We start from the raw sequence: 23,253 nt of genomic DNA, 5'->3' as shown, positions 1-23,253 counted from the left end.
TGTGTCAGGGTGAGGTTGTGTCAGGGTTAGGGTATGTCAGGGTGGGGGGTGTGTCAGGGTGAGGGTGTATCAGGGTGGGGGTTGGGTAAACTGCAGCCACAGATCCAGACCATCATTGATTGAATGATTTCAGAGATTCCTGCAATGCACGCACATGCCATCAGGAATGACAGAGGAATGTTAAGGATGACAGAGGCGTGTGTCTAGACAGACAGATGGTGTCTCCAGTGTATACAGTTGAGCTAATGATCTCAGAGGGAGTGAAGGAGAAAGGTACACTACATGACCAAAAGTATGTGGACAACTGCTCGTCGAACATCTCATTCCAAAATCATGGGAATTAATATGGAGTTGGTCCCCCCTTCGCTGCTATAACAGCCTCCACTCTTCTGGGAAGGCTTTCCACTAGATGTTGGAACATTGCTGCGGGGACTTGCTTCCATTCAGCCACGAGCATTAGTGAGGTCAGGCATTGATGTTGGGCGACTAGGCCTGGCTAGCAGTTGGCGTTCCAATTCATCCCAAAGGTGTTCGATGGGGTTGAGGTCAGGGCTCTGTGCAGGCCAGTCAAGTTCTTCCACACCGATCTTGACAAACCATTTCTGTATGGACCTCGCTTTGTGCACGGGGGCATTGTCATGCTGAAACAGGAAAGGGCCTTCCCTAAACTGTTGCCACAAAGTTGGAAGCACAGTGTCGTCTAGAATGTCATTGTATGCTGTAGCATTAAGATTTCCCTTCACTTGAACTAAGGGGCCTAGGCCGAACCAAGGAAAACAGCCCCAGACCATTATTCCTCCTCCACCAAACTTTACAGTTGGCACTATGCATTGGGGCAGGTAGCGTTCTCCTCGCATCCGCCAAACCCAGATTCGTCCGTCGGACTGCCAGATGGTGAAGCGTGATTCATCACTCCAGAGAACGCGTTTCCACTGCTCCAGAGTCCAACGGTGGCGAGCTTTACACCTCTCCAGCCGACGCTTGGCATTGCGCACGGTGATCTTAGGCTTGTGTGCAGCTGCTCGGCCATGGAAACCCATTTCATGAAGCTCCCGATGAACAGTTCTTGTGCTGACGTTGCTTCCAGAGGCAGTTTGCAACCGAGGACAGGCGATTTTTACGCGCTTCAGCACTCTGCGGCCCAGTTCTGTGAGCTTGTGTGGCCTACCACTTCACGGCTGAGCCGTTGTTGCTCCTAGACGTTTCCACTTCACAATAACAGCACTAGCAGGGCAGAAATTTGACTAACTGACTTGTTGGAAAGGTGGAATCCTATGGCGGTGCCTGTGTGCTTGATTTTATACACCTGTCCGCAACGGGTATGGCTGAAATAGCCGCATCCACTCATTTGAAGAAGTCTACATACTTTTGCATACACAGTGTCGATGGATGGAGAGATGGATAGTTAGATAATCTTGTGTCTGTCTGTCTGATGTAGTCCCCTGTAGCTCAGTTGGTAGAGCATGGCGCTTGCAACGCCAGGGTTGTGGGTTCATTTCCCACGGGGGGCCAGTATGAAAATGTATGCACTCACTAACTGTAAGTCGCTCTGGATAAGAGCGTCTGCTAAATGACTCAAATGTAAATATAAATGTTGTGAGGTTAGTGCTGTGTTAGGATGTTTTCATGATGTAGTGGCTTACTGTATCCCACTGCTGGCTGGCAGTGTGTTATCGCCGTGTCCAGTACGGGATGGTGTGGGGGGGGGTTAGAAGGGGGGGTCCCGCTCGCCCGAGGGCGTCACCGCGGCAACACAATGGGCAGGGAAACTGGCCTGAGGCAGAGAGAGCAAGGTGTTTCCTGTGACCTGGCTTACTGCTGTGTCAGCATGCACAGACACGCACGTACTGATACACATAAACACACACACTGATACCCAAACCATACACTGATACACACACCATGCATACACACATGCGCATGCACACACACACACATAAACCATACACAGATAGATACACACACACACACTGTATTCTACATACATTTATGCATATTATACACACATAAATCAAACACTAACATATCCACACCACATAATTCATTGATACATTCACACACATACAGTAGGTCCTACACGGATGGATGCACACAAAACACAGCCATACCATCGGACCAGGCAGGTATTTGTGTTGCTATGGAATGTGGCCAGTTCTCCCAGTCTGCTGGCCTTTTCACCTCCCATCACACTCAGCCAGCCAGCCTGCCTTGGCCAATCATTCCAGCCGCTGGCCCAGATCTGTCACTGCAGCCCACCAATCACACCACAGGACACAACCACATGACGACCACTGCTGTTAATTAGGGTGTGGATAGTCTGAGGACACTGATGGGGAGGTCTGGGTCTGGGTCTGGGTCTGGGTCTGGGTCTGGGTCTGGGTCTGGGTCTGGGTCTGTGTGTGTGTGGGTCTGTGTGTGTGTGGGTCTGTGTGTGTGTGACTGCTATTCCTATATTTAGCTGGTACTGTGAATTTTTAAGTTGACCTCTGTATTGCACCTCTCATTATGTCATTTTAGCCACAGGAGATGGCTTTGATAAATGATGGATGAGTGTCTGCGCGTGGTGTGTTTGTGTGTGTGTGTCTGCATCTGTGTGGATATGTGTGTGTATTAATGCATTTTGCTTGAAATTAAGGAAAGCAGTATTCATGTTTGGCTGTTAAATTCATGTTTAATTCATGCTTTATTAAGGCCCTAGCTTAGTACTGAGTGCTAAGGAGAGGTGCAGTGACTGCAGTATTCCTCTACTCCTCATAAATATTAGATTAAAAGGAGGCGTAGTTTATTTATGAAGGGTGCTATTTTAGCACACACACTTATGTTCTCATGCATACTCTTGCAGCTTAAGGATTGGGCTTCTCACTGTCTATATGTAGGTGTGTTCATGTGTTGGTAGCATGTACAATACTGGAATAATAACATAATCACAACACAACGTACTTACTCCAACCCAACTGTACCAATCTCAAGATAAGGAAGCTAGCATGTCGCTATGTGAGCAACATTGGACTAGAAGTGACTAGCGAGACAATTACAAGTGATTTGTTTATGCCACCACAGTGTGTGTGTGTGTGTGTGTGTCTGGCTCAGTTGGTGGAGCATGGCACTTGCAACGCCAGGATTGTGGGTTCGATTCCCACGGGGGACCAGTACAAACACATATGAAAATGTATGCACTCATTACTGTAAGTCGTTCTGGATAAGAGCGTCTGCTAAATGACTAAAACGTTAAAAATAATTGAGTGTGTGTGTAGGTCCAGTGCTGACCTTTGCCCTCTGTGCTCTACAGGCCCTGCCAGCCCAGCCCAGCCAACCCTGAGGAGTGTGTGATGGAGAAGATGAAGAGGTTTAAGCGGCGTCTGTCCCTGACGCTGCGATCCAGCCACACCATAGACGAGTCTCTGTCTGAACTGGCCGAACAGATGACCATCGAGGACGGCGGCAACAAGGACAACGGTCAGTAGGTGTGTGTGTGTGTGTGTGTGTGAGTGAGTATTATAGATTGTATTAGTAAACAAACAGAGCGCACACCCACTCCAGAGCTCTGTGCCAGTCCCAGTGATTAGAGACTAATAATGTTACTATTCTGAAGTGAGTCTTGACTGAATGCCAGTAGAGAAGGATACAGCCAGCCAGTGGACACACATTAGGGCCCTTTGGTCGCCCCGAGGATACAGTTGAAATGTTTGATGTAGCTGGCAGCCAACAGTATCCTTTCTTGCCTTCTGAAGTGATTCAATATGATGGCTAATGAGAGTTTGGTGTGCCAATGGCCTGAGGGAGACCGAGAGAACGGGTGAGAGACACATAGAGGAAGAAAGAGAGGGAAATTGACACACAGGGAAAGCGAGAGAGAGCAGCAGGGTGAATGATCGTGTCCTAGAGAGTAGCTCTATGTCCATATGTAACAACAGAAGCAGCCTGGTGGGATGAAACACCTACTGGGGCACACACACACACAACGCAGGGAGACGGCAGGTGATGCTGCCACAATATTTGTGGAAAAGACAGAAGGAAAACACTCACATATAAACAGACATTTATAGCTGTTGAAGTATGAAGCTAAAATCCTCTGACCTACTTTAGGTTGCATAAGTGTTATTTTCTACCCTTTTTATGTAAAACATAACGAAACAAGGAAGCACTCTGTTTACTGAATTCTGCTCAACAGAAGACAGAACCGTATATGAACTACTTGTACAAATGACTGATTGATTGATTGATTGGTAGATTGCGTGATGAATCGGATAGATGGATCAATAGATTGGCTGATTGATTGACATATTGGCTAATTGATTGACATATTGTTTCTCCTTGCAGAGCCGATCGTGCGTAATGGGCGACCACCCTCCTCCCACAGCATGCACTCGTTCCTGCACCAGTACACTGGCTCCTTCAAGAAGCCCCCCCTCCGCAGGCCACACAGTGTCATCGGAGGAAGCCTGGGATCCTTCATGACCTTCCCCAGCAATGGCAGCCGCCTCGGTGAGTTACACAGAGAGAGAAACAAACACACACACACTCAGAGATGCATGTATACACTAACGGCACACATGCTTGCACACACACACTCATATGCATGCACACACATACACACGTCACACACACTCATTCAAAGATGCAGGCATTTTCACTAATGACACACCCACTAGCAGCACCACTATAAACAGCCTGTTCTCGTTCATGGCCAGGCCACCCAGCTGCCAGGGTGAGTTGCCATGGAGACAGGCATTCTCGTACCTGTGCACCAGGAAGTGACTGAGAAAGAGCAGATGGCGACAGGGGACAAACAGGAAGTGTGTCATAGCCCCTGAGAGTTCCGTCATGACACGGTCATGGTGTGACATTTCATCACACACAACACCAGACTCGTCTGTCTCTCCATCTTTATCTCTAACCTTTCTCTCAATTAAGTATTGTTGTATGAGTCAACCTTTCTCATTCTTCACTGTGTGTTTGTGCAGGTTTATATTTGCTTCTAAAAGTTAGATGTTTGTGTGCGTATGTGATTCAATTTGTAAGTCGCTCTGGATAAGAGCGTCTGCTAAATGACGTAAATGTAAATGTAAATTCATACATTTGTGTGTGTCTGAGGACAAACGTCTCCCCTGCATGTTCTTTGAGCCATCACCATGACGATAGCTGTTCCTTGCTGTTCTCTGGTCTCCAGGGTGAGCCAACTATTATGGTCTGCGGTCAATAATTTTTCATGAAGCGCTTCTCCTCAGACTGAACTCTGTCCCAGTTAGAGTTACATTTGGTTTGGGGATATTGGGGGGAACAGACAACCAGGCAAGTCTATCTGGGACAAGATGAAACTAGATTAGAACACACTGTCACACTATGTTATATGCCTGTTTAGCTCAAAGAACAGAGTGAGAGAGAAGAAATAGGGCTAAAGTGAGGAAAGAGAGTGGAGTTGGAAAGAACAGAGGGGTATTTGGTAGACAGAGAATAAGATAGACGGATAGAGAGAGAAGCAGAAAGGAAGGAAAGGGAGGTGAAGATGACAGTAGTACAGTGTGCTGGATGATATGATGACAGGCTGCTGGGCTGGAGGTATTGACACAATGATGACAGAGAGAATATGTGCCAGCACACTCAGATACAGCTACTCATTAACACTGTGTGTGTGTATGTTTGTGTGAATGCATGTATGTTTAGTGTGTGTGATCATCGGTGTGTTCATTAGTTCACCCCCCCCACTACGCACCGTGTTCTAGACCAGAGGCTGTAGTTTTAGTTTTATGACTCTGGAGGAAGCAGAGTTGGTTAAATTGTTTAATCTTTGGCCTGTGGGGTGAGAGGGGGAAGGGGTGAGAGAAGGAGAGAGAGAGACTGCAGGATGATGAAAGAAGGGAACTTGAGAGAAGGAGAGCGGTTGTAGGATCGGGACCAGGCCATAAACTGTAACTGTTGACAGAATGAGAGAGAGCACTCCTTCTGTCTCCAACTAATTCTCTCCCATTCTTACTAAAAACAGCAGACTGCTGACTCAATTTGACACAAGCTATAGCAATTCCTTGCCATGTTTATCTCATAGAAGATCATGAGTGTCATTTTCCAGACACAATGTTGAAATGGAGCATGTTCAGCTTCTAAACTCGAACTCTTCCTCCCTCTTTCTCGTCTTCCACTCTTCCTCCCAAGACATCGTCCATGAGAACCTGAAGATGGGCTCAGACGGGGAGAGTGACCAGGCGTCTGGGACGTCGTCAGACGAGGTGCAGTCGCCCAGCGGGGTGTGTCTGAGGAATAGAGTGCAACGACGCATCTCCATGGAGGTACACAAACACACACTCACACACCCGTCACTCTATGACGGAGTACTCCACAACCAACCCCCACCACCAATCCCTGTCTCTCGATAAGGGAACTACACCTCTCCCTGCTCCCCATCTCTGTTCTCTTCTCTTTCTCTACGAGGCTTTCACTGTCTGACTCTGAATACTGATATGAATCCTGTTGCCCAAGGACCAGAGCGAGGAGGAGGGTAGAGAGATGGAGGGAAAGAGCGGGGGAGAGATGTGGAGGGAAAGGGAGTTATGGAGATGGAGGTAGTGGGATAGAGAAAGGAAGACAGAGGGATGGAGAAAGAGGAGGGTTGATGGCAGGCAGGGTGGAAAGTATGAGCTGGTTCAGGCCACTAACAGTTAAACAGACTGGCTGACTGACTAATGGAAAGTTGTCATGCGATAGTAATCTGTGACACGCTTGGCCTCTGACTGTTGAGATTCCAGACGATCCCCCGCCACATAGCTGGTCAACAATCCTGAGAGGAACCTCGGACAGGGAGTGGGATGGAGACAGGGAGAGAGACTGCTCCACTTAGCTCAGCAAGAACCTGGGATTTAAAGAGGGACTGCCTTTAAAAAGTAAGGAATCCCTTTGAAAACGTACTGATGTGGCATCAGTATGAGTCAGAAAAGGTTATTCTAGTGTCAAAATGTACTACAAAGTGTAAATAGGATAATTTTGGTCATAAAGTCAGTCTCGTCCAAAACGGAGTTTGGAACATCTGTGCGTCACAACGGGTAAAATGGAGGTTGAGTTTTAATTTGAAGATGATCATTTGCCCACTAACATGGGGTGAACAGCTGTGGTGATTGCTCTCTATCCAATACCACAGACAGTGAGACAGACCTGCCCAGCAGCTCCGACTTTGTTTACATTTGACAATGCATCACACATCGCAACCAAACACATTGGTTAGATGTAAAATTGCGCAATTAAAACATCCTCACCAACAACTTTAATTACAGATTTCTTGAGTTATCTTAGATTCATTCTGGGGATTTTGAGGAAGTGAAATAGGCTTCCTCGTCTACAGTGTCTCATGGGGGACAAACATCTCCAATACTGATCTCTTGTTTTTCTAATGAGCAACATGAAAACACACGTGCCAATCGGCGTGTTCTCAGTCGCTCTTTAAGACTGGGGATGTTTTTCCTTTCCTCTGTGTGACTCGTTTTTGCTTTTTTCTATGTGTGTGAATGCTGTGAAGTTTGACCTTAGTTCCTGGTGTCCCATGGACTATTTAGAATTTATACTATGGATAATATATTTGGTGCAGGTTAATGGTAGTCTCACTGGTTCTGTTGACTGAGTTCCTATAGAATCACTGGTAGGAATGCTGTTTCCTCAGCCTGGTGACATTGTGCTGCCTGGTGGTCAGTCTGGAGAAGTGTAAGCAGTACTTGACTACCTGTATATCAGTATTATGGTATTACACACACACGGATTGACCTATTTCTCCTCGATGCCAAGTGTTTATTTGAGCAGTCTGAGCAGAGGCACAAGAGGTGCTTGAGCTTTAGATGGTAATCATCAGACGATCTGAATAATCACACACACACACGTCATCTCAGTTACTACATCTAACCAGATTCACACACACACTCATGTGGGTACATGTCATTCTTCCCATTTGTTCCCTTTGAAGCCAAGTGTTTGGGGTTAGTAGGCTGTAACAATACACTGATTCATATCACTATCTATAGAGAGAACATCTATTTTGATCTGTTTCTATGGGGGGAGAGATCGCTGGCGGTATATACATGTGTTACATGATATCTATGGTGGGTGTGTTTTTGTGTCAATAGTGTGTGAAAATGCTTGTTTGCTTACCTATGTTGTGTTTGTCTGTTTTTGTCCGTTTTGTGTTGAGTGTGTGTAGGCATGTATTTGATGTGCATCTGCGATGCCATGTTTTCTCTTCTTCAATAACGATTGTTTTCATGTATGGATTATTTTTGTATAAGCGCCTCTATTCTCTCTTTACGGGGTGAGGAGGAGTGGGAGGAGAGGAGAGAGTCATTTCTAGGACAAAGTGTGTGGGTGAAGTCATGGAGCTTTCTGCTGTCTACATGTCTCACACACACACACACACAGACGCAGTATTCGATAGGACTCATGATATATGTGATGTGTATCGATAGGACTCGTGATATATGTGATGTGTATCGATAGGACTCATGATATATGTGATGTGTATCGATAGGACTCATGATATATGTGATGTGTATCGATAGGACTCATGATATATGTGATGTGTATCGATAGGACTCATGATATATGTGATGTGTATGTTACGTCTCTAACTCAATTTGGTGTGTGTGTGTAGGACCTGAACAAGCGTCTGTCTCTGCCTGCTGACATCCGTATCCCTGACGGTTACCTGGAGAAGCTGCAGCTGAGCAGCCCTACCTTCGACCAGCCCCTGAGCCGACTCTCCCGCAGGGCCTCACTGGTACGTGTGTGTGAGAGAGAGAGAGAGAGAGAGAGAGAGAGAGAGTGATTGAAGGAATATAACCGTCCTCCTTTCTGGTTGTCTCTGTGGCAACAGGCATGAGGTTGAATTGGACTGTCTCTGTATGTAATCTTGTGTAGTGAATGAAGGTATACTGTACAGACTTCATTCAACACAGAGAAAAAGACGTAACAACACGAAGGATGATCTCTCTCTCTCTCTTTATATCTGTTTTTCAGTCGGAGATTGGTTTTGGGAAGCTGGAGACCTACATCAAACTGGACAAACTGGGAGAGGTCAGAGAACACACACAAACATACTCCTATAAACTCAGAAAACATGTTTTTCACAAGAGGTTCCCAATTGTTATTTAGTTTTGACTCCGGTCATAACCAGTTAGTCTTTCTATAGGGGACCTATGCTACAGTGTTTAAGGGGCGCAGTAAGCTGACTGACAACCTGGTGGCGCTAAAGGAGATCAGGCTGGAGCACGAGGAGGGAGCACCCTGCACCGCCATCAGAGAAGGTGAGTCTATACCTCACTACCTTTCCTCCTCTATCACTTCATCTTCCTCTCCCTCATCCTCCCATTTCTGATTTCAATGCTACATTCTAACTTCTATTTTTTTCTCACTCTTCACTCTTTCTCATTAACTATTGTTCCTCCTCTTTGTCAATATATTACCCCTTTCCTTCTCTCTCCAGTGTCGTTACTGAAGGACCTGAAACATGCCAACATCGTGACCTTACACGACATCGTCCACACAGACAAGAGCCTGACGCTGGTCTTCGAGTACCTGGTGAGAATCACTTACTTCCTCACTCTGCTCACACTGCATGCTGGTCTTTGTAGTCAAATATCTGCCCCAATTATCTGAGGTGTTTGTTGTCCAACGTAGGCTGTTGTACATGTACTTCCTGTCTGACTGACTGCTGACCTCACTTCCTGTGTAGGATAAGGACCTGAAGCAGTACATGGACGACTGTGGGAACATCATGAGCATGCACAACGTCAAGGTGAGTATGACCAAGACTAATGGCCTAGCACTCACTGTACTGTAAGACACTTAAAAATATATAAAAAACCCTGCATAATAGTGGTTAACATTGCATGTGTTGTTTGTACGGTTCTAGATCTTCTTGTTCCAAATCTTGCGGGGGCTGGCGTACTGCCACAAGCGGAAGGTTCTCCACAGAGACTTAAAGCCCCAGAACCTGCTCATCAACGAGAGAGGGGAACTCAAACTGGCCGACTTTGGTCTGGCGCGGGCTAAGTCTGTCCCCACTAAGACGTACTCCAACGAGGTGGTGACTCTGTGGTACCGGCCACCTGATGTCCTGCTAGGCTCCTCTGAGTACTCCACACAGATTGACATGTGGTAAGAACACTACATCCTAACAAGCTACACCAAGGGGATTCAAATCCTACCTTGGAGGTCCAGAGTACTGCTGGTTTTCTGTTCAACCTGATAATGAATTGCACCCACCTGGTGTCCCAGGTCTAAATCAGTCCCTGATTAAAAACTGCAGTGGAACTGGCTTCAAGGTCCAGATTTGAGGGCCCTACACCCTTACACCCTAGGAACTACAACCACTTCATTCAGTGTATTTTTTCACATAAACTTTTAGTAAGAGCTATACATCCTAAACCCTTCCTCCTACTTCCTAGCCTCTATACTCGTGTGTGTGTGTGTGTGTGTATGCGTATCTGTGAACAAGCCGTGTGTAATGCTCTCTCTCTCTTTCTCTCTCTCTGCATGTGTGTAGGGGTGTGGGGTGTATATTTTATGAGATGGCTGCAGGTCGGCCCCTGTTTCCTGGCTCCACCGTAGAGGACGAGCTCCACCTCATATTCAGACTGCTGGGTGAGTACAGAGTACACCCTGATTGGATTTTACAGCCTAACTAACCTACTGACCTAGCGCCACCTAGTGTCTGCTACAGGGACAAACACACACTAACACAACCACAGAACTCTCTAAATAAGCAGGAAATTCCTCAGACATGGTGATGATGATGGGGACATTACTTGAGCGTTAACTAAACGTTGATAGAGTGTCATCTAAAGACTGTCCCCTCTCTCTCTTATTTCTTCAGGCACGCCATCAGAGGACAACTGGCCAGGGATCTCTGGCGTCGACGAGTTCAAATCCTACAACTTCCCCAAATACAAACCTCAGCCCTTCATCAACCATGCACCCAGGTACCGTGTGTTAGTGTGTGCGCGCGTGTGTGTATGTGCGTGCGCACGTTCGTGTGTGCGCATGCGTCCATGAGTGTGTGTGTGAGTGCGCACGTTTCTGTGTGGGTGTCTGAATGCGTATCCGTGAGTGTGTTTAGTCAGTGCAGGAGGCAGGAAATCCTGTGGAACTTTAGTGAAGCAACTCTTCTTCCTTCCTCTGAGCCACCAAGTTCCCATCAGTCACCACCAACTGACAGTAAACCCTGTGATTCCTGAGCTCTCTCTCTCTAACTCTCTATCCCTCCCATCTCTCTCTCTATCTCTCTCCTTTTCAGGTTGGACACAGAAGGCATTGAACTTGTGTTATCATTTCTGAAAGTGAGTTTCTCTGTCTACATTTTTAACACTGGCATGCAGTACTTATAATGAACAACAGGGGGCACAGTAGTCACTTCTGCCTTACTGATTCTGTTTCGTTGTTGCTGTACTGTCAGTGTGTTAACTGTTGGTCTCCCTCCTCTCCAGTATGAGTCCAAGAAGAGGATCTCAGCAGATGAAGCTATGAAGCAGGCCTACTTCAAGAGCCTGGGGGCACGGGTCCACACACTGCATGAGAGTGAGTCTCTAAACCTGGGGATGATCAGTACTGGTCTAGTCCTCTGAATGGCCTGGAGATACACATAATTACAATCCTCTCTCTCGCTCTCACTCAGGTATATCAATATTCACTCTGAAGGATATCCAACTGCAGAGAGACCCTGGCTATCGGAACTCCTCACACCTAGAGTCAGGTGTGTAAAACACGAACACACACACACACACACACACACACACACACACACACACACACACACACACACGTTCCTCTTCTTACCTGGAGCTTCATAACTGTTATGACATACATAGAACCCTCTCTCTCTCTCCCTCCCTCCATCCTTCTCTCTTTTATTCACTCCATCTCTCCAGGCAACAGCAAGAACAGAAGACAGAGCATGCTCTTCTAGACTCTTTGCTCCTGGGAGCTCCAGGGTGGAGCGCGTTCCTGTTGCTATAGTAACTGGTTCTTGCTTGAGATGAGACTGAACGGGACAGAGCCCCCTCCCCCTTCTTGCATGAGCCCCTCACCCCTGGACAGACCTCCCCCCTCACCCCCTAGAGAGCGAGTGAGTCTGGAGTTGATTGGGGAGGGAGAGATGAACTACGTTTATTTATTTGAAGATATGGAAGGAGGGTTAGGGGGGTATATTTTGCTGCTAAACTACTACTGTCTGTATTTAACACGCAGTTTGTGTATATGATGATGTGAACTCAGACACCATGCACAGCCGACCAGTCGTTAAGGTTACTATTGTTATGAAATATGAATTATGGTTATTATGATTCCACTGATGATCTCGATGTTGTTTATCATAGCTGTTACCTTTGCTGTTGTGCTTGTCGTTGTGTTCAGAGACTGAATGCCTTTTTAGCGTTTTTTCCCAAGTACTTTCTTAAGCTTCCTCTGATGGCGGTGTTTGACTGAAGTGAGACCAGACCAGTCCAGACTGGGAGAGAGGTACTGGGAGGGACTAGGAGTGTCTGGTCTTCAACTGGAAATCTTCCTCTGAACTGAAGCAATTCCCGGCCTCCCTCTCATCCTCCTTGACCTAGAACATTCCAGAACATTTCAGGGGCCAGACTGGGGTTAGGAAGGGGTCAAAATGGGGTTGAGATGGGGTCGCGAGGGTCATTAACCACAGAGTCCAGTCATTGGGAGAGCACAACGACCCTCACAGCCTCTTAACCAACTAATGGGACCACAGCAGAAGGTGGAGTTTGCATTTTGGAGGAATTTTGACTCCCCATGACATTTCCGGTCCCCCTCTCCGGTTGTCATGGCAACAGGAAAGCGAGGATTAGGGAAGAGAGAAACACCGGAGCGCCGCAGGAAGTAATGTGACCTCCCACAGGAACCCATCGGTCTATCCCTCTCTCTCCCTCTCTTCTCTTTCTCTCCCCCCCCAGGATGTTCTTGTATGCAAGTTCTTCTTGCCTTTTGGAGGTCTGCAATACCGGTTGTTTTTCTGCATCATCAATAACTGTTTCTAGTTTTTTGAATGGCTCTCTACTCTGTAGCTGGCCATGGGAGTGGGGTGTACCATGATTTCAGGGCACTACTAGGATGACGGGTGTTTTAAAATGGCTGACTTGATTTGACAGTATTAAGAAATTTTGTTTTCTAGGTTTGACCTTTTGACCTTTGGTCTTTGACCTCTCCTTGTGAATACAGTGTCAGTGTGGCATGTCAAGGGGCAGCAGCTTTGCCTCTCAAAGGAGAAAAAAATATTTGTTGTTTCAGTCTGCATTGGACCACTAGTCTCTTTTTTTCCAGCGTTTGTACACATTTCAAATTGAAATTTTAAATAGACTTAACAAGCCGCTGTGTGTGTTGTTTTCAACTGACAGTGATGTATATTAATATTGTAATACTGTACTTTTTCAAGTTTAAGAATGACCTGAGCTTACCTGAGGGTGTGTGTGTGTGTGTGCCTGTGCGCGTGTGTATGTGTGCCTGACATATGGAACGCCTGCTGTGGTGTAAACTCAATCTCTGGAACACTGACAGTTGGTGGCCCTGTAACTCTTTACTGGAACTATTTATTTCTCATAACCATCACAGTAAAATGAGTCTGTTTGATAAATACACTTGTCTTTATTGTTGTTTTCTGGGTGAAATGGAAGTAGATGGTGACACTCACACCAGACATAAAATCAGTTGTATAGCATTCAATGCTTCATGTTTATTTAAAACCTTGTTTAAGACATTTTTACTTGACTCTCGGACATAAAGAAAATAGCAAATCATTATGAGAATACATTTGTATCAATTCCTTTATGAAAAATAACCAAAAGCTGTTACATATAAGCTTTTGTTCAATATTGAACTGGAATTTCGTCTATAAAAAAATAGTTTTAAAGCTTGAAAAGAACACATTTACATAACTCTTACATTTGAGAAGGCACAGCCGGTACAAGGTAATAATGTGTAATACAATACAAAACCATAGAAAAACATTTAGCCAGAACAACACAACCAGGTTCACAGCCTCAAATGAACATATCAAAACCACTATACAATGATACAAACATTTATAAAGCGTTATAACCATACGCCAGGCTTTTGATAAAGGGCTGACAAGGTACAATGCATGGAACAGCATTCTGAAGTGGATAAATGTGGGACAACTTCAAGCTGGGTGAGATGAGATACAAACTAAACAGGTCCAAAATAAATCTGTTTCAACTAAGCTAAAGAAAATGCATCTTCAAGTCAATGATGATAATGATATTGACACAGTTGAAGGCTGATCCAGTCGGTTTGCAGCAGTGTCCTGATTTTTTTCTGGCTTAACCTGATTTTTGCCTCAAGTCCTGCTATGTCGGGGTCCAGGATTTGAACTTGCGTGGACTGGGCCTATTTGGTGGTAGAGTCCAGTAGGGTATGGTACTGTCTTCCAGGAGGATCAGGACTTGTGTGGGCTGTGGGAGAGCAGCAGGGGGGAGGAGGTGTCCAGGCTGGACAGGGGGACTGGGATGGGCCCATTCAGCAGGGTGGGGAACTACAGACAGATGGACAGAGGAGAAGACAGGTGAGATCCACTGTCAGATTAGGAAATACCACACAATTATTATAATAATGCCCCCCATATTATACTGAGGTAAAGTGCATTCATCTCTATCCCTAGTCTAGTGTTATACATGCATACTACTATTACTACTAATGATAACTTTCTTTATAAAGAACTCTAGCCCAAACTCTGGAGAAGCTGATGACTGGGTTTAAGAATTCCCTAAAATGGTGGCCGAGGTATTTTAACGCCCATCCCTCCTGACGACGGGAGGAGAGGCACTTCCTGTTGTGAGAGGGCTGATGGGAGTGGGTGGGGCTCCTGAATCCCCCTCCTGAGCAGGAAGCTGCCTCCCCTTGTCCACACCAGAAAGGAAACATCTGTAGCTTATTTTGAAACGCATGCACACCATGAATCACACACATACACACACTTAAGTACAATCACAGTGAACCACTCACACACACAGAACTAAATAGCGGCCGAGTCATGTGACTCGGTTGTTGTTGAGAAAATGAGGCTGTTTGGGGGAATCTTCTGTCTTAGCTAGAGTTGCAAAATTCCGGGAACTTTCAATACATTTTCTGGTTTTACAGAAGTCCTGGATGGAGGATTACAGATTTCCTACTTATTCCCTCCTGGTTCCGGGATCCTCCAACCAGGATTTCAACCCTAGTCGTAGCTCAAACTTCTAACTATCCCTCCTTTGTTTACCAGTTAGAGTGGAGCCCTTTCCCTCTCGGCTCAGTACGAACAAGCATAAATACTCAACTGTCCTCCCCCTAACCCTTTCTGTCACCATCCCACAACTTTCCCCTCTGTCCCTCCCTCTCTCCTCCTTAACTCCCTTCCATCAGTCTTCACTCCAGGTGGTGTCTGGCTCCCTCACGCTTACTTTCCTTTCTCCTCTCTCTCTATTCTCTTTCAGAGTGTGTGTGTGTCTTACCTGGAACAGGGGTCCATGGCCCTGCAGGCGAGCGGGGCTCAGGGGTCCTACAGGACTCAGGCTGCTCCAGAAATGGATACTGGACAGCAGGGGACTGGGGGTGAGGATGAGACCTGAGGGAGTCTAGAGGGAGAGAAGAAAGACTTTATGGAGAGTGAGAGATGTACATTTTTCTATGTTCTGTTGGTGTTTTTGTTGGTGATCTGTAAAATGATCTAGCCGAGTATGAACACACACAGCACAAAGATTTCATTTCTCCCTGTGGTTATTCAGTCCTGCTGCACTGGCTCTGTTTGTTTTAGTAAAACACTGGAACTAGGAGGGGAGAGAGGGCTTCATACCCTGCTTTGGGGGGACAGAGTGGGAGACGGGGGGGAGTGAATTCAAGGCTGACTTGGGGAACTCTTGAGGTCACAGAACTTGGAACACTAGGTTCCAGCTGAGAAGCTTCATATGACATCAATTTATCTCCATCTTGCCTCCCTATCGCTCTCTCTCCCTGACTTAATTTCTCTGTTTATATGGGGGGTTGTGTTTATGTGGGTAAGGAATTATGTATGCTATTTTAATGAGTTGCTTTGTAGTGGCCCAATAAAGAGGAGTTCTAGATTCCCTCTCTCTCTCTCTCCGTGGTATTACGACAGCCCTTACCTCACGCCGGCGATTCAAGAACTTTAGGAACATATGGCTTCACTTACAGACCTCCCCACCCTCCCTTCTCTCTCTCTCCCCTCCCTTATTTTCACTCTCTTCAGCTTACCTCTCTCCCTCCCTCTTCCTTACTAGTCTCGATCCCCACCCTCTCCCTCTTTTCCGCTTACCTCTTTCACTCGTTCCCTAATTTCCTCTCTTACCTCCCCCCCCCCCCCCCGCCTCTTTCATGGTAAGGACAGACAGTTCCAGAGAGACTCAGGGATAAGTCATGTATTTTCCCCCAATGTCATTACACACACAAATCAGCACGTACATACAAAGGGTGAGGGTGGACCGAGTGTATGCGTTTGTGTGTGTGGTGCTGACCTGTGCAGTGAAGAAGGCTGGTGTTAGGGACCCTGAGGGCAGCGCAGGACTGTTGAGGGCGATAGAGCCGATGTCATTGGCTGTCAGGAGCAGGGAGGGTGCGGATATCTCCAGGCCTTTAGGCTTCCTGGTTTTTGGTGGGACGCTATTGGCTAAGCCCCTCTTCTCTGGCGTGGGTGTGGCCTGGCCACGGTCTCTGTGACCAGACGATAGGTTAAGGGGCTGAGCGCTCTGCTCTGATTCGTCAGTCTCAGGGGCGGGGCTCCGTGCCCTCCAGAGTGCGTGGGTGGGGCTGTGTGATGGGGAGGAGGAGCAGGACGAGGAGTGGGCTAGCCTTGGGGAAGGTTTGGACAAATAGTAGCCCTCGTTGGAGGACGGGGGTGGGGATGAAGGCAGAGACACCACCGGCAGTGCCCCGCCCTTATGGCTGCGGTTCTGAACAAAGCGAATCACTGTGCCACTGTCGTCGTGGTGATCAGGTCGAGGCTCCACCTTGACTGGCCGGAGCAGATCAGGGGGGCGGAGGAGGTCCTGTGGATGCTGGAGGGAGCTGACGGTAAAGGAGGAGTAGAGGCCTGAGTGGAGGTACTCGTTCCTCCCTGGGGGGTCGCCCCTCACCCCCTCCTCATCCCCCTCCCCCTCTGACAGGGCCCCACCAGCCTCATCACTCCCCCGCACCCCCATCTCCACCGCTGCGGGGTCCATCTTCAGGATCTCCGGGAAGGACACAAATTTGTACACAAACTTCTGGCCAATCACCTTCTTGATGATGTTCTGGAGGAGGAAGAGGGAAGGAGGAGTTTAAGCATAATTTGTTATGTTATACAGTAATAACAGTGTGTTAATGTTAACATGCATGCCATGATGTTATATGGTGGTTTGACCTGTAGAATTGTTACAGACATGTTCATGCTGTGTAGGTATTTATTAGGATCCCCATCAGCTACTCTTCCTGGGGTCTACATGAAACATGACATAATACATAGTACAGAACATTATTAGTCAAGGACTGAAATACAAACATTTAAAATGTCATACATAGCCTACATATCAGTACATACACACAATATCTAGGTCTAACACATAATACAGTGCAAATTACAATAAAATATATATAAAATGGCTGTCTCGTCACAGTCCCCTTTGTGCAGTTAGGTGTTATTTATGTGTGTTTTTTAACTGGGTTTATTGCTAGTTTGAATTACCTGTGGTGGCAGAGTTCCATCTAGTCATGGCCCTATTTAATACTGTGTGTTTCCCAGCATCTATTCTGGACCTGGGGACTGTGAAGAGACCTCTGGTTGCCTGTCTTGTGTTGTACTGATGAGTGTCCGAACTGTGTGCCAACTGCTTGAACAGACCGTTCGGTACCTTCAACATATAAATTCCTCGCACAAAGACCAATAGTGATGCAGTCAATCTCTGCTCAACTTTCCATCCGTGTACATCTAAGTGCGATACATGCTGCTTTGTTCTGGACCAACTGAAATTGACCTATGTCCTTCTTTGCCGCACATGACCACACAGCTGGGCAGTAGTCCAGGTGCGACAACTAGGGCCTGTAGGATCTGTCTGGTCGACTGAGAAGGCAGAGCAATGACCTATCATGGACAGACCTCTTCCCATTTTAGTAACCATTGAGTCTATATGTTTTGACCATGACAGCTTGCTATCTAGGGTTACACCCAGCAGTTTAGTCTCTTCAACTTGCTCAATAGCCACATTATTCAATAATAGATCTAAATTAGGTTTAGCATTGAGCGAGTGATTTGTCCCAAAAATTATGCTTTTCTTTTTTGAGATATTTAGCACCAGCCTATTACTAGTTACCCTTTCTAAAACGGACTGGAGCTCTATGTTAAGTGTCAGTTATTTATTTTACTGTTGTAGCCAACGTGTATACTGTTGAGTCATCAGCGTACATAGACACACAGGCTTTAGTCAAGGTCAGTGGAAGGTCATTTGTAAAAACAGAAAAAAATAATGGCCCTAGCCGGCTGCCCTGCGGTACACCACACTCCACTGAATTTGCATGAGAGAGGCTTCCATTAATGAAAACCCTCTGTGTTCTATTAGATAGGTAACTCTCAATCCATAATAAGGCAGAGGATGCAAATCCATAACACCTACGTTTTTTCAGGAATTGGTTATGATCAATGACATTAAAAGCTGCACTGAAGTCTAACAAAACAGCTCCCACAATCTTCTTACTATCAATTACTTTCAGTCAACGATAAGTCATTTGTGTCAGTGCTGAGCATGTTGAGTGCCCATCACTATAAGCATGCTGAAAGTCTGTCGTTAGTTTGTTTTCTGTAAAATACCTTTCAAAAAGTTTGCTAAGCACTTGGTCAGCTGTTTGAACCATTAAAGGGTGCTCTGCTATTCTTGGGTAGCGGAATGACCTTTGCCTCCCTCCATGTCTGAGGGCACACACCGTCTTCTAGGCTTAAATTGAAGATGTGGCAAATAGGAGTCACAATGTATTCCGCTACCAACCTCAGCAATTTACCATCCAGGTTGTCGGTACCAGGTGGTTTGTCCTTATTTATAGATAGCAACCTTTTTTCACCTCTTCCATACACACATTGTGGAACTCAAAACTACAGTGCTTGTCTTTTCATTATTTGGTCCATTATGCATGAATATGAAGACTCAGCATTTGTTGTTTGCATGTCATACCTAAGTTTGCTAATCTTGTCAAAAACAAAAAATATTAAAGTGGTTGGCAATATCAAAGGGTTTTGTTATGAACAAGCCATCTGCCTTAATGAAGGATAACATTTCATTTAAAGTACTCCAGAGCTTTTTACTATCATTCTTTATATCATTTATCTTTGTTCCATAGTATAGTTTCTTCTTCATTTTGTTTAGTTTAGTTACATGATTTCTCAATGTCCTGTATGTTTGTGAAGGGTTTATGCAATGTTGGTGTACCTTGTCATCCATTCCAGTAGGTTTGTGTTTGGTGTTAGTGTAGTGCCAATGTCGTCTATGTGAGATGTACCTTGTCATAGTAGTAGCGCAGGGCTCGGCTCAGCTTGTCATAGTTCATGTTGGTCTTGTTCTTCCTCAGGCCCCACAGCTTGGCCACCTCTTCTGACTTGAGCAGTTTAAACTCCCCATCATTGGACGTCCAGCAGATCAGGTGCTTGTGGCTCTGGTCCAATAACAGCTGCAGCAGGAACTGCCACAACGTGATGGCACTCTCCATGACTGGAGAGGGGGGAGAGAGGGAGAAAGAGAGAGGGGTCATCATGGTCAGTTACACTTGCACTGCATGTAACTAGAAAAACACACACATTCTAACCCTCAAGTACAACAAGTATAAAAGCCTCCCCCATGTCCCGCCCCCAACCAAGAAGGCATTTCCTGCACCATAAAAGCCGACCCATAAAGACAGAAAACACACCAACAACACATTTAGATCATCACTACCCCAGACACTGGAGTCATAGTATTATGCTCCTCCTGGCATCATGTGCCAGCACCTGTGCCAACCAATCTATATAAACATACTGTATGTATGTCTATGGGGCCAAGTGCCAACCAGCGACATCATACATCTCATATTACAATATGTTGAAGTGGGGAATAAAGCCCATTACTGCATATGTAACGAGACACACCAGTGGCTATGTAAAACGTCTACTTACTGGAGAGCTTGGCTGGCTGCCTAAATGATAAGAACACGGGTCAACACAGCAGCTCTTTGTGAATGAGCGCTGGCTGGCAGCTTTACTACATCAGACAAGTCAGAGAAGCTTGTCCTCTCTGGGCTCTATGCCACTCCACTAACACGCATGCACACCCAGTCACTTGCACTCACTCACTCATACACGGTGCTTTGTGACTGTGTGCTTCTTAGTAGTAATTATGTTTCATTATAGGTCAAAATAAAGAATTCAAGTGTGTGCTTGTGTCAGAGATCAGGGACTTGGTGCTGCCAGACAGGGGTGGCGCTACGGATGTTTCCGTGGTGATAAAAGAGGATGTGGTCAGTGCCCCTCTGCCAAAGACAGGCCACACCCCAACAACACTATTTACCTTGACTTAACTGTCTGTCTGTCTCACACTCCACACACACAACCTTCTGTGCACCACTATCTCTCTCTCTCTCTCTCTCTCTCTGTCTCTACCTCCCTCTAACTCTCTCACACCCATACACACGTTTTCTCCAGCCACAAGCTGGTCTGTTTGAAAATACTGAACACAGAATCTTGCTTTCCCCCCTCCTCCATCCCCCTCTTCACCTCGATCCCTCTCAGTGGAGACCATCCAGGAGAGGAAAAAGGTGAATACCCCCTCTGTCTCTGTTTCCTGAGGAGGTCTCCTGTGTGTATGCATGTTTTTTGTGTATGGTGTGTGTGTGTGTGTGTGTGTGTGTGTGTGTGTGTGTGTGTGATGGGAGACCATAAAGCTGTCTAAATGAGGACTTCCTCTCATTCTGCTACAGGGCGTCTTCCCGGGAAAAGGCCAGTTCCAACTCAAAGGTAGGAATTCCTGTCACCGGGAACCATCGGAAACACAGGGACCTCACAGATGGGACAAATGGACGGGTTTCCTCCTCGCCTCATTCTGGTACGGCAACACACACACACCACCCATTTCCTATTCCACAACAACATATGGCGAATGCATTGCATACATGTACTCTGGGTCTCCCCCAGGACATCCTCTGGCATGATGTATGATGGATTTAGTCTTTGATGTTCCATAGTGACAAGGGGTAACTAGCCGAGCTCAGAGACAAAGCAGCAGGATCTGTTTATTTTGGGATATCCTTAGGAATAGTAGTGAAACCTGCAACTCTGCATTGCCTGATAAACACTGGATTGGAGCAACTGAAAATACTGTTACCATAGATTTACATCTGTTTTATTGCAGCATTGAATATGTCCCCATGTTATTTATTTGCACTGTATGGGATGATAGGCCCACAGCATCTCTCCACCTGGACAGGTACACACACACACTACATTTAGCTTCTGGTAGGGATAATTTATTTTGTTGATGGGGAGTTTCTAGTATTTTATAACAGTGTTATGACACAGAGCCAGAAATGATACAGCTGGTCCTCTAGACAGGCCTCTCCAGTGTGGACCAAATGGAAACCCGTTATGAGCTCTCTCTCTCTCCCTCTCCCTCTGTGTGTGTGTGTCTGCCTGTGTGGGGGGGATGACTTAACCATGACTAAATGCGCACACTTCCTGCGCACTGCCAATGGAAAAATAAACTAGCCACTGCGCTACCAACAGGGATGTCATGAGACGTCATAGGCTATATAATGCCTCTGTGTCTGTATCGTACCAAACGCCGTATATAGACGCTCTAAAGTCTAAAAAGGTATGGGTTATCACTGGTGGACCGCCGGGCTCGGGTCTGGGCAGAGCCATCGGTGTTGGAGAGCCTGGAACACTCAAACGGCTCTTTGTTTGCCCCATGACTCATTTTCAAGATGTTGTATGCTGCCAGTTTCAATCCGGAAGCGCACGGCAATTAGTCTGCAGAGTCCAGACAAACCAGAAAGTCTACTAGAGTTTTTAAAGGGCCATGAGCGCATTTTCACACCAATCGCTACTTTGAGTTGCAAAATGCATCACAACCAACAAGAAATTGCGCGTGAAAAGCATACTAGAGCACCGTGACAAACCGGAGCGATTTGAGTTCAATGTGTGAATAACAGAGTAGCCAAATGTTAGCAAACATCAAAACGAAAATAAATGTAACTTTTTTTTATAGTGAAACACATACCTTTTACTCAAATGTATACATGTGTGCCAAGATAGCGTAACAAATCGGGGATATACTACCAGCATCTGTCGACTGTCCTCCCCTAAATGTCAAGTTCATTGTGATGACCGAGTTATATCATATTTCCAAACTATATTTTCTGGTACAGTTTACTTCTAAGCCATCGTCACTCAAACTCTGACTATCCGGTGTTAATAAAGTGAGTAGGAATATCATAGAGAAGCATTCCTCCACATACCCTGGTGTTAGACGTCTGCTTTCCTTCCGTATATGTTTTTAAAGAGAATTCCGTATAATGCGCTGGTTTTCCATGCTGATGCTGTCTGGGCAGCGGGGCTCGAGACTGTAAGCGGATCCGGAGGTTTTTTCTCCTTCTTCAGAGCAGGAAGTCGGAGCGCGCAGACAGAGAGCCGGCTCACTTCCTCTCGCGCATTATTCCCCAGGCTCTCGGCCGTCTGTGTAAACACGCTTTTCCTCCTCTCTGCTCACGCACAGTAATATTGTAATTCCAACTACTTGCGGGCCCAACTGATGTCACCTTCTTCTTGGCCAGCACCTGGAGGCGTTCGTGTTCCTTCCTCCACACACACACCTGGAGGCGTTCGTGTTCCTTCCTCCACACACACACACACACACTGACTTCTCGTGTTCCTTCCTCCACACACACACCTGGCGGCGTTCGTGTTCCTTCCTCCACACACACACTGACTTCTTTCTCTCTCTCTCTGGGTGGGGTGGGGGTGTGACATCTCCTTGACATCAAATAATGGAAGGGCATTGGGCTAGTTGTTGCATGCAATTTAAAAACGTAGGCTATTCTTAAAATTCTCCATCAGCCGCACTACACACAGACACACGCGTGCCCACACTTTCATTCTCACAGGTTTCACTTGAGGTCAAAACGGGAGTAGAGGGGCTCTTTAATCCTTCAACATGTTTTAGTCCAAGATTCCATTCACATCGGTTTTAAAGGCATTTTCCCATAAATTCATGG

At 46.3% G+C, this 23,253-nt stretch overlaps 2 protein-coding genes across 4 annotated transcripts in view; one reads left to right on the top strand and one right to left on the bottom strand.

The window, feature by feature from the left end:
- The window catches only part of LOC311130154 (cyclin-dependent kinase 17), a 33,434-nt gene extending 19,739 nt beyond the window's left edge, over positions 1-13,695 (top strand). For both annotated transcript variants that reach the window (XM_084162841.1, XM_084162840.1), the window contains 15 exons: positions 3,290-3,456; positions 4,321-4,485; positions 6,151-6,284; positions 8,624-8,749; positions 8,989-9,045; positions 9,161-9,275; positions 9,455-9,549; positions 9,704-9,766; positions 9,884-10,128; positions 10,517-10,614; positions 10,847-10,952; positions 11,267-11,309; positions 11,457-11,547; positions 11,645-11,722; positions 11,898-13,695. In XM_084162841.1, the coding sequence (XP_084018967.1) occupies positions 3,330-3,456; positions 4,321-4,485; positions 6,151-6,284; positions 8,624-8,749; positions 8,989-9,045; positions 9,161-9,275; positions 9,455-9,549; positions 9,704-9,766; positions 9,884-10,128; positions 10,517-10,614; positions 10,847-10,952; positions 11,267-11,309; positions 11,457-11,547; positions 11,645-11,722; positions 11,898-11,935 (1,581 nt within the window). In that variant the 5' untranslated portion in view covers positions 3,290-3,329 and the 3' untranslated portion in view covers positions 11,936-13,695. The remainder of the gene's footprint in view (positions 1-3,289; positions 3,457-4,320; positions 4,486-6,150; positions 6,285-8,623; positions 8,750-8,988; positions 9,046-9,160; positions 9,276-9,454; positions 9,550-9,703; positions 9,767-9,883; positions 10,129-10,516; positions 10,615-10,846; positions 10,953-11,266; positions 11,310-11,456; positions 11,548-11,644; positions 11,723-11,897) is intronic.
- Positions 13,600-22,956, bottom strand: LOC311130155 (ETS domain-containing protein Elk-3-like). Of its 2 annotated transcripts, XM_084162842.1 has the most exons (6): positions 22,498-22,956; positions 19,513-19,721; positions 17,390-17,464; positions 16,506-17,279; positions 15,486-15,608; positions 13,600-14,530 (listed from the first exon to the last, which is right to left on the bottom strand). In XM_084162842.1, exons 2-6 carry the CDS (start codon positions 19,717-19,719, stop codon positions 14,435-14,437), a joined length of 1,275 nt encoding a protein of 424 aa, XP_084018968.1. In that variant the 5' UTR covers positions 19,720-19,721; positions 22,498-22,956; the 3' UTR covers positions 13,600-14,434. The 2 variants fall into 2 exon arrangements, with proteins under 2 accessions (XP_084018968.1, XP_084018969.1); XM_084162843.1 differs by lacking the exon at positions 17,390-17,464 and having other exon boundaries at positions 22,498-22,896.
- Positions 22,957-23,253: the final 297 nt, after the last annotated feature.

Source organism: Coregonus lavaretus (genome assembly GCF_964263955.1).
Source record: "Coregonus lavaretus genome assembly, chromosome: 5".
NCBI classification, from domain to species: domain Eukaryota; kingdom Metazoa; phylum Chordata; class Actinopteri; order Salmoniformes; family Salmonidae; genus Coregonus; species Coregonus lavaretus.
This window is presented reverse-complemented; position numbering and strand designations above follow the sequence as displayed.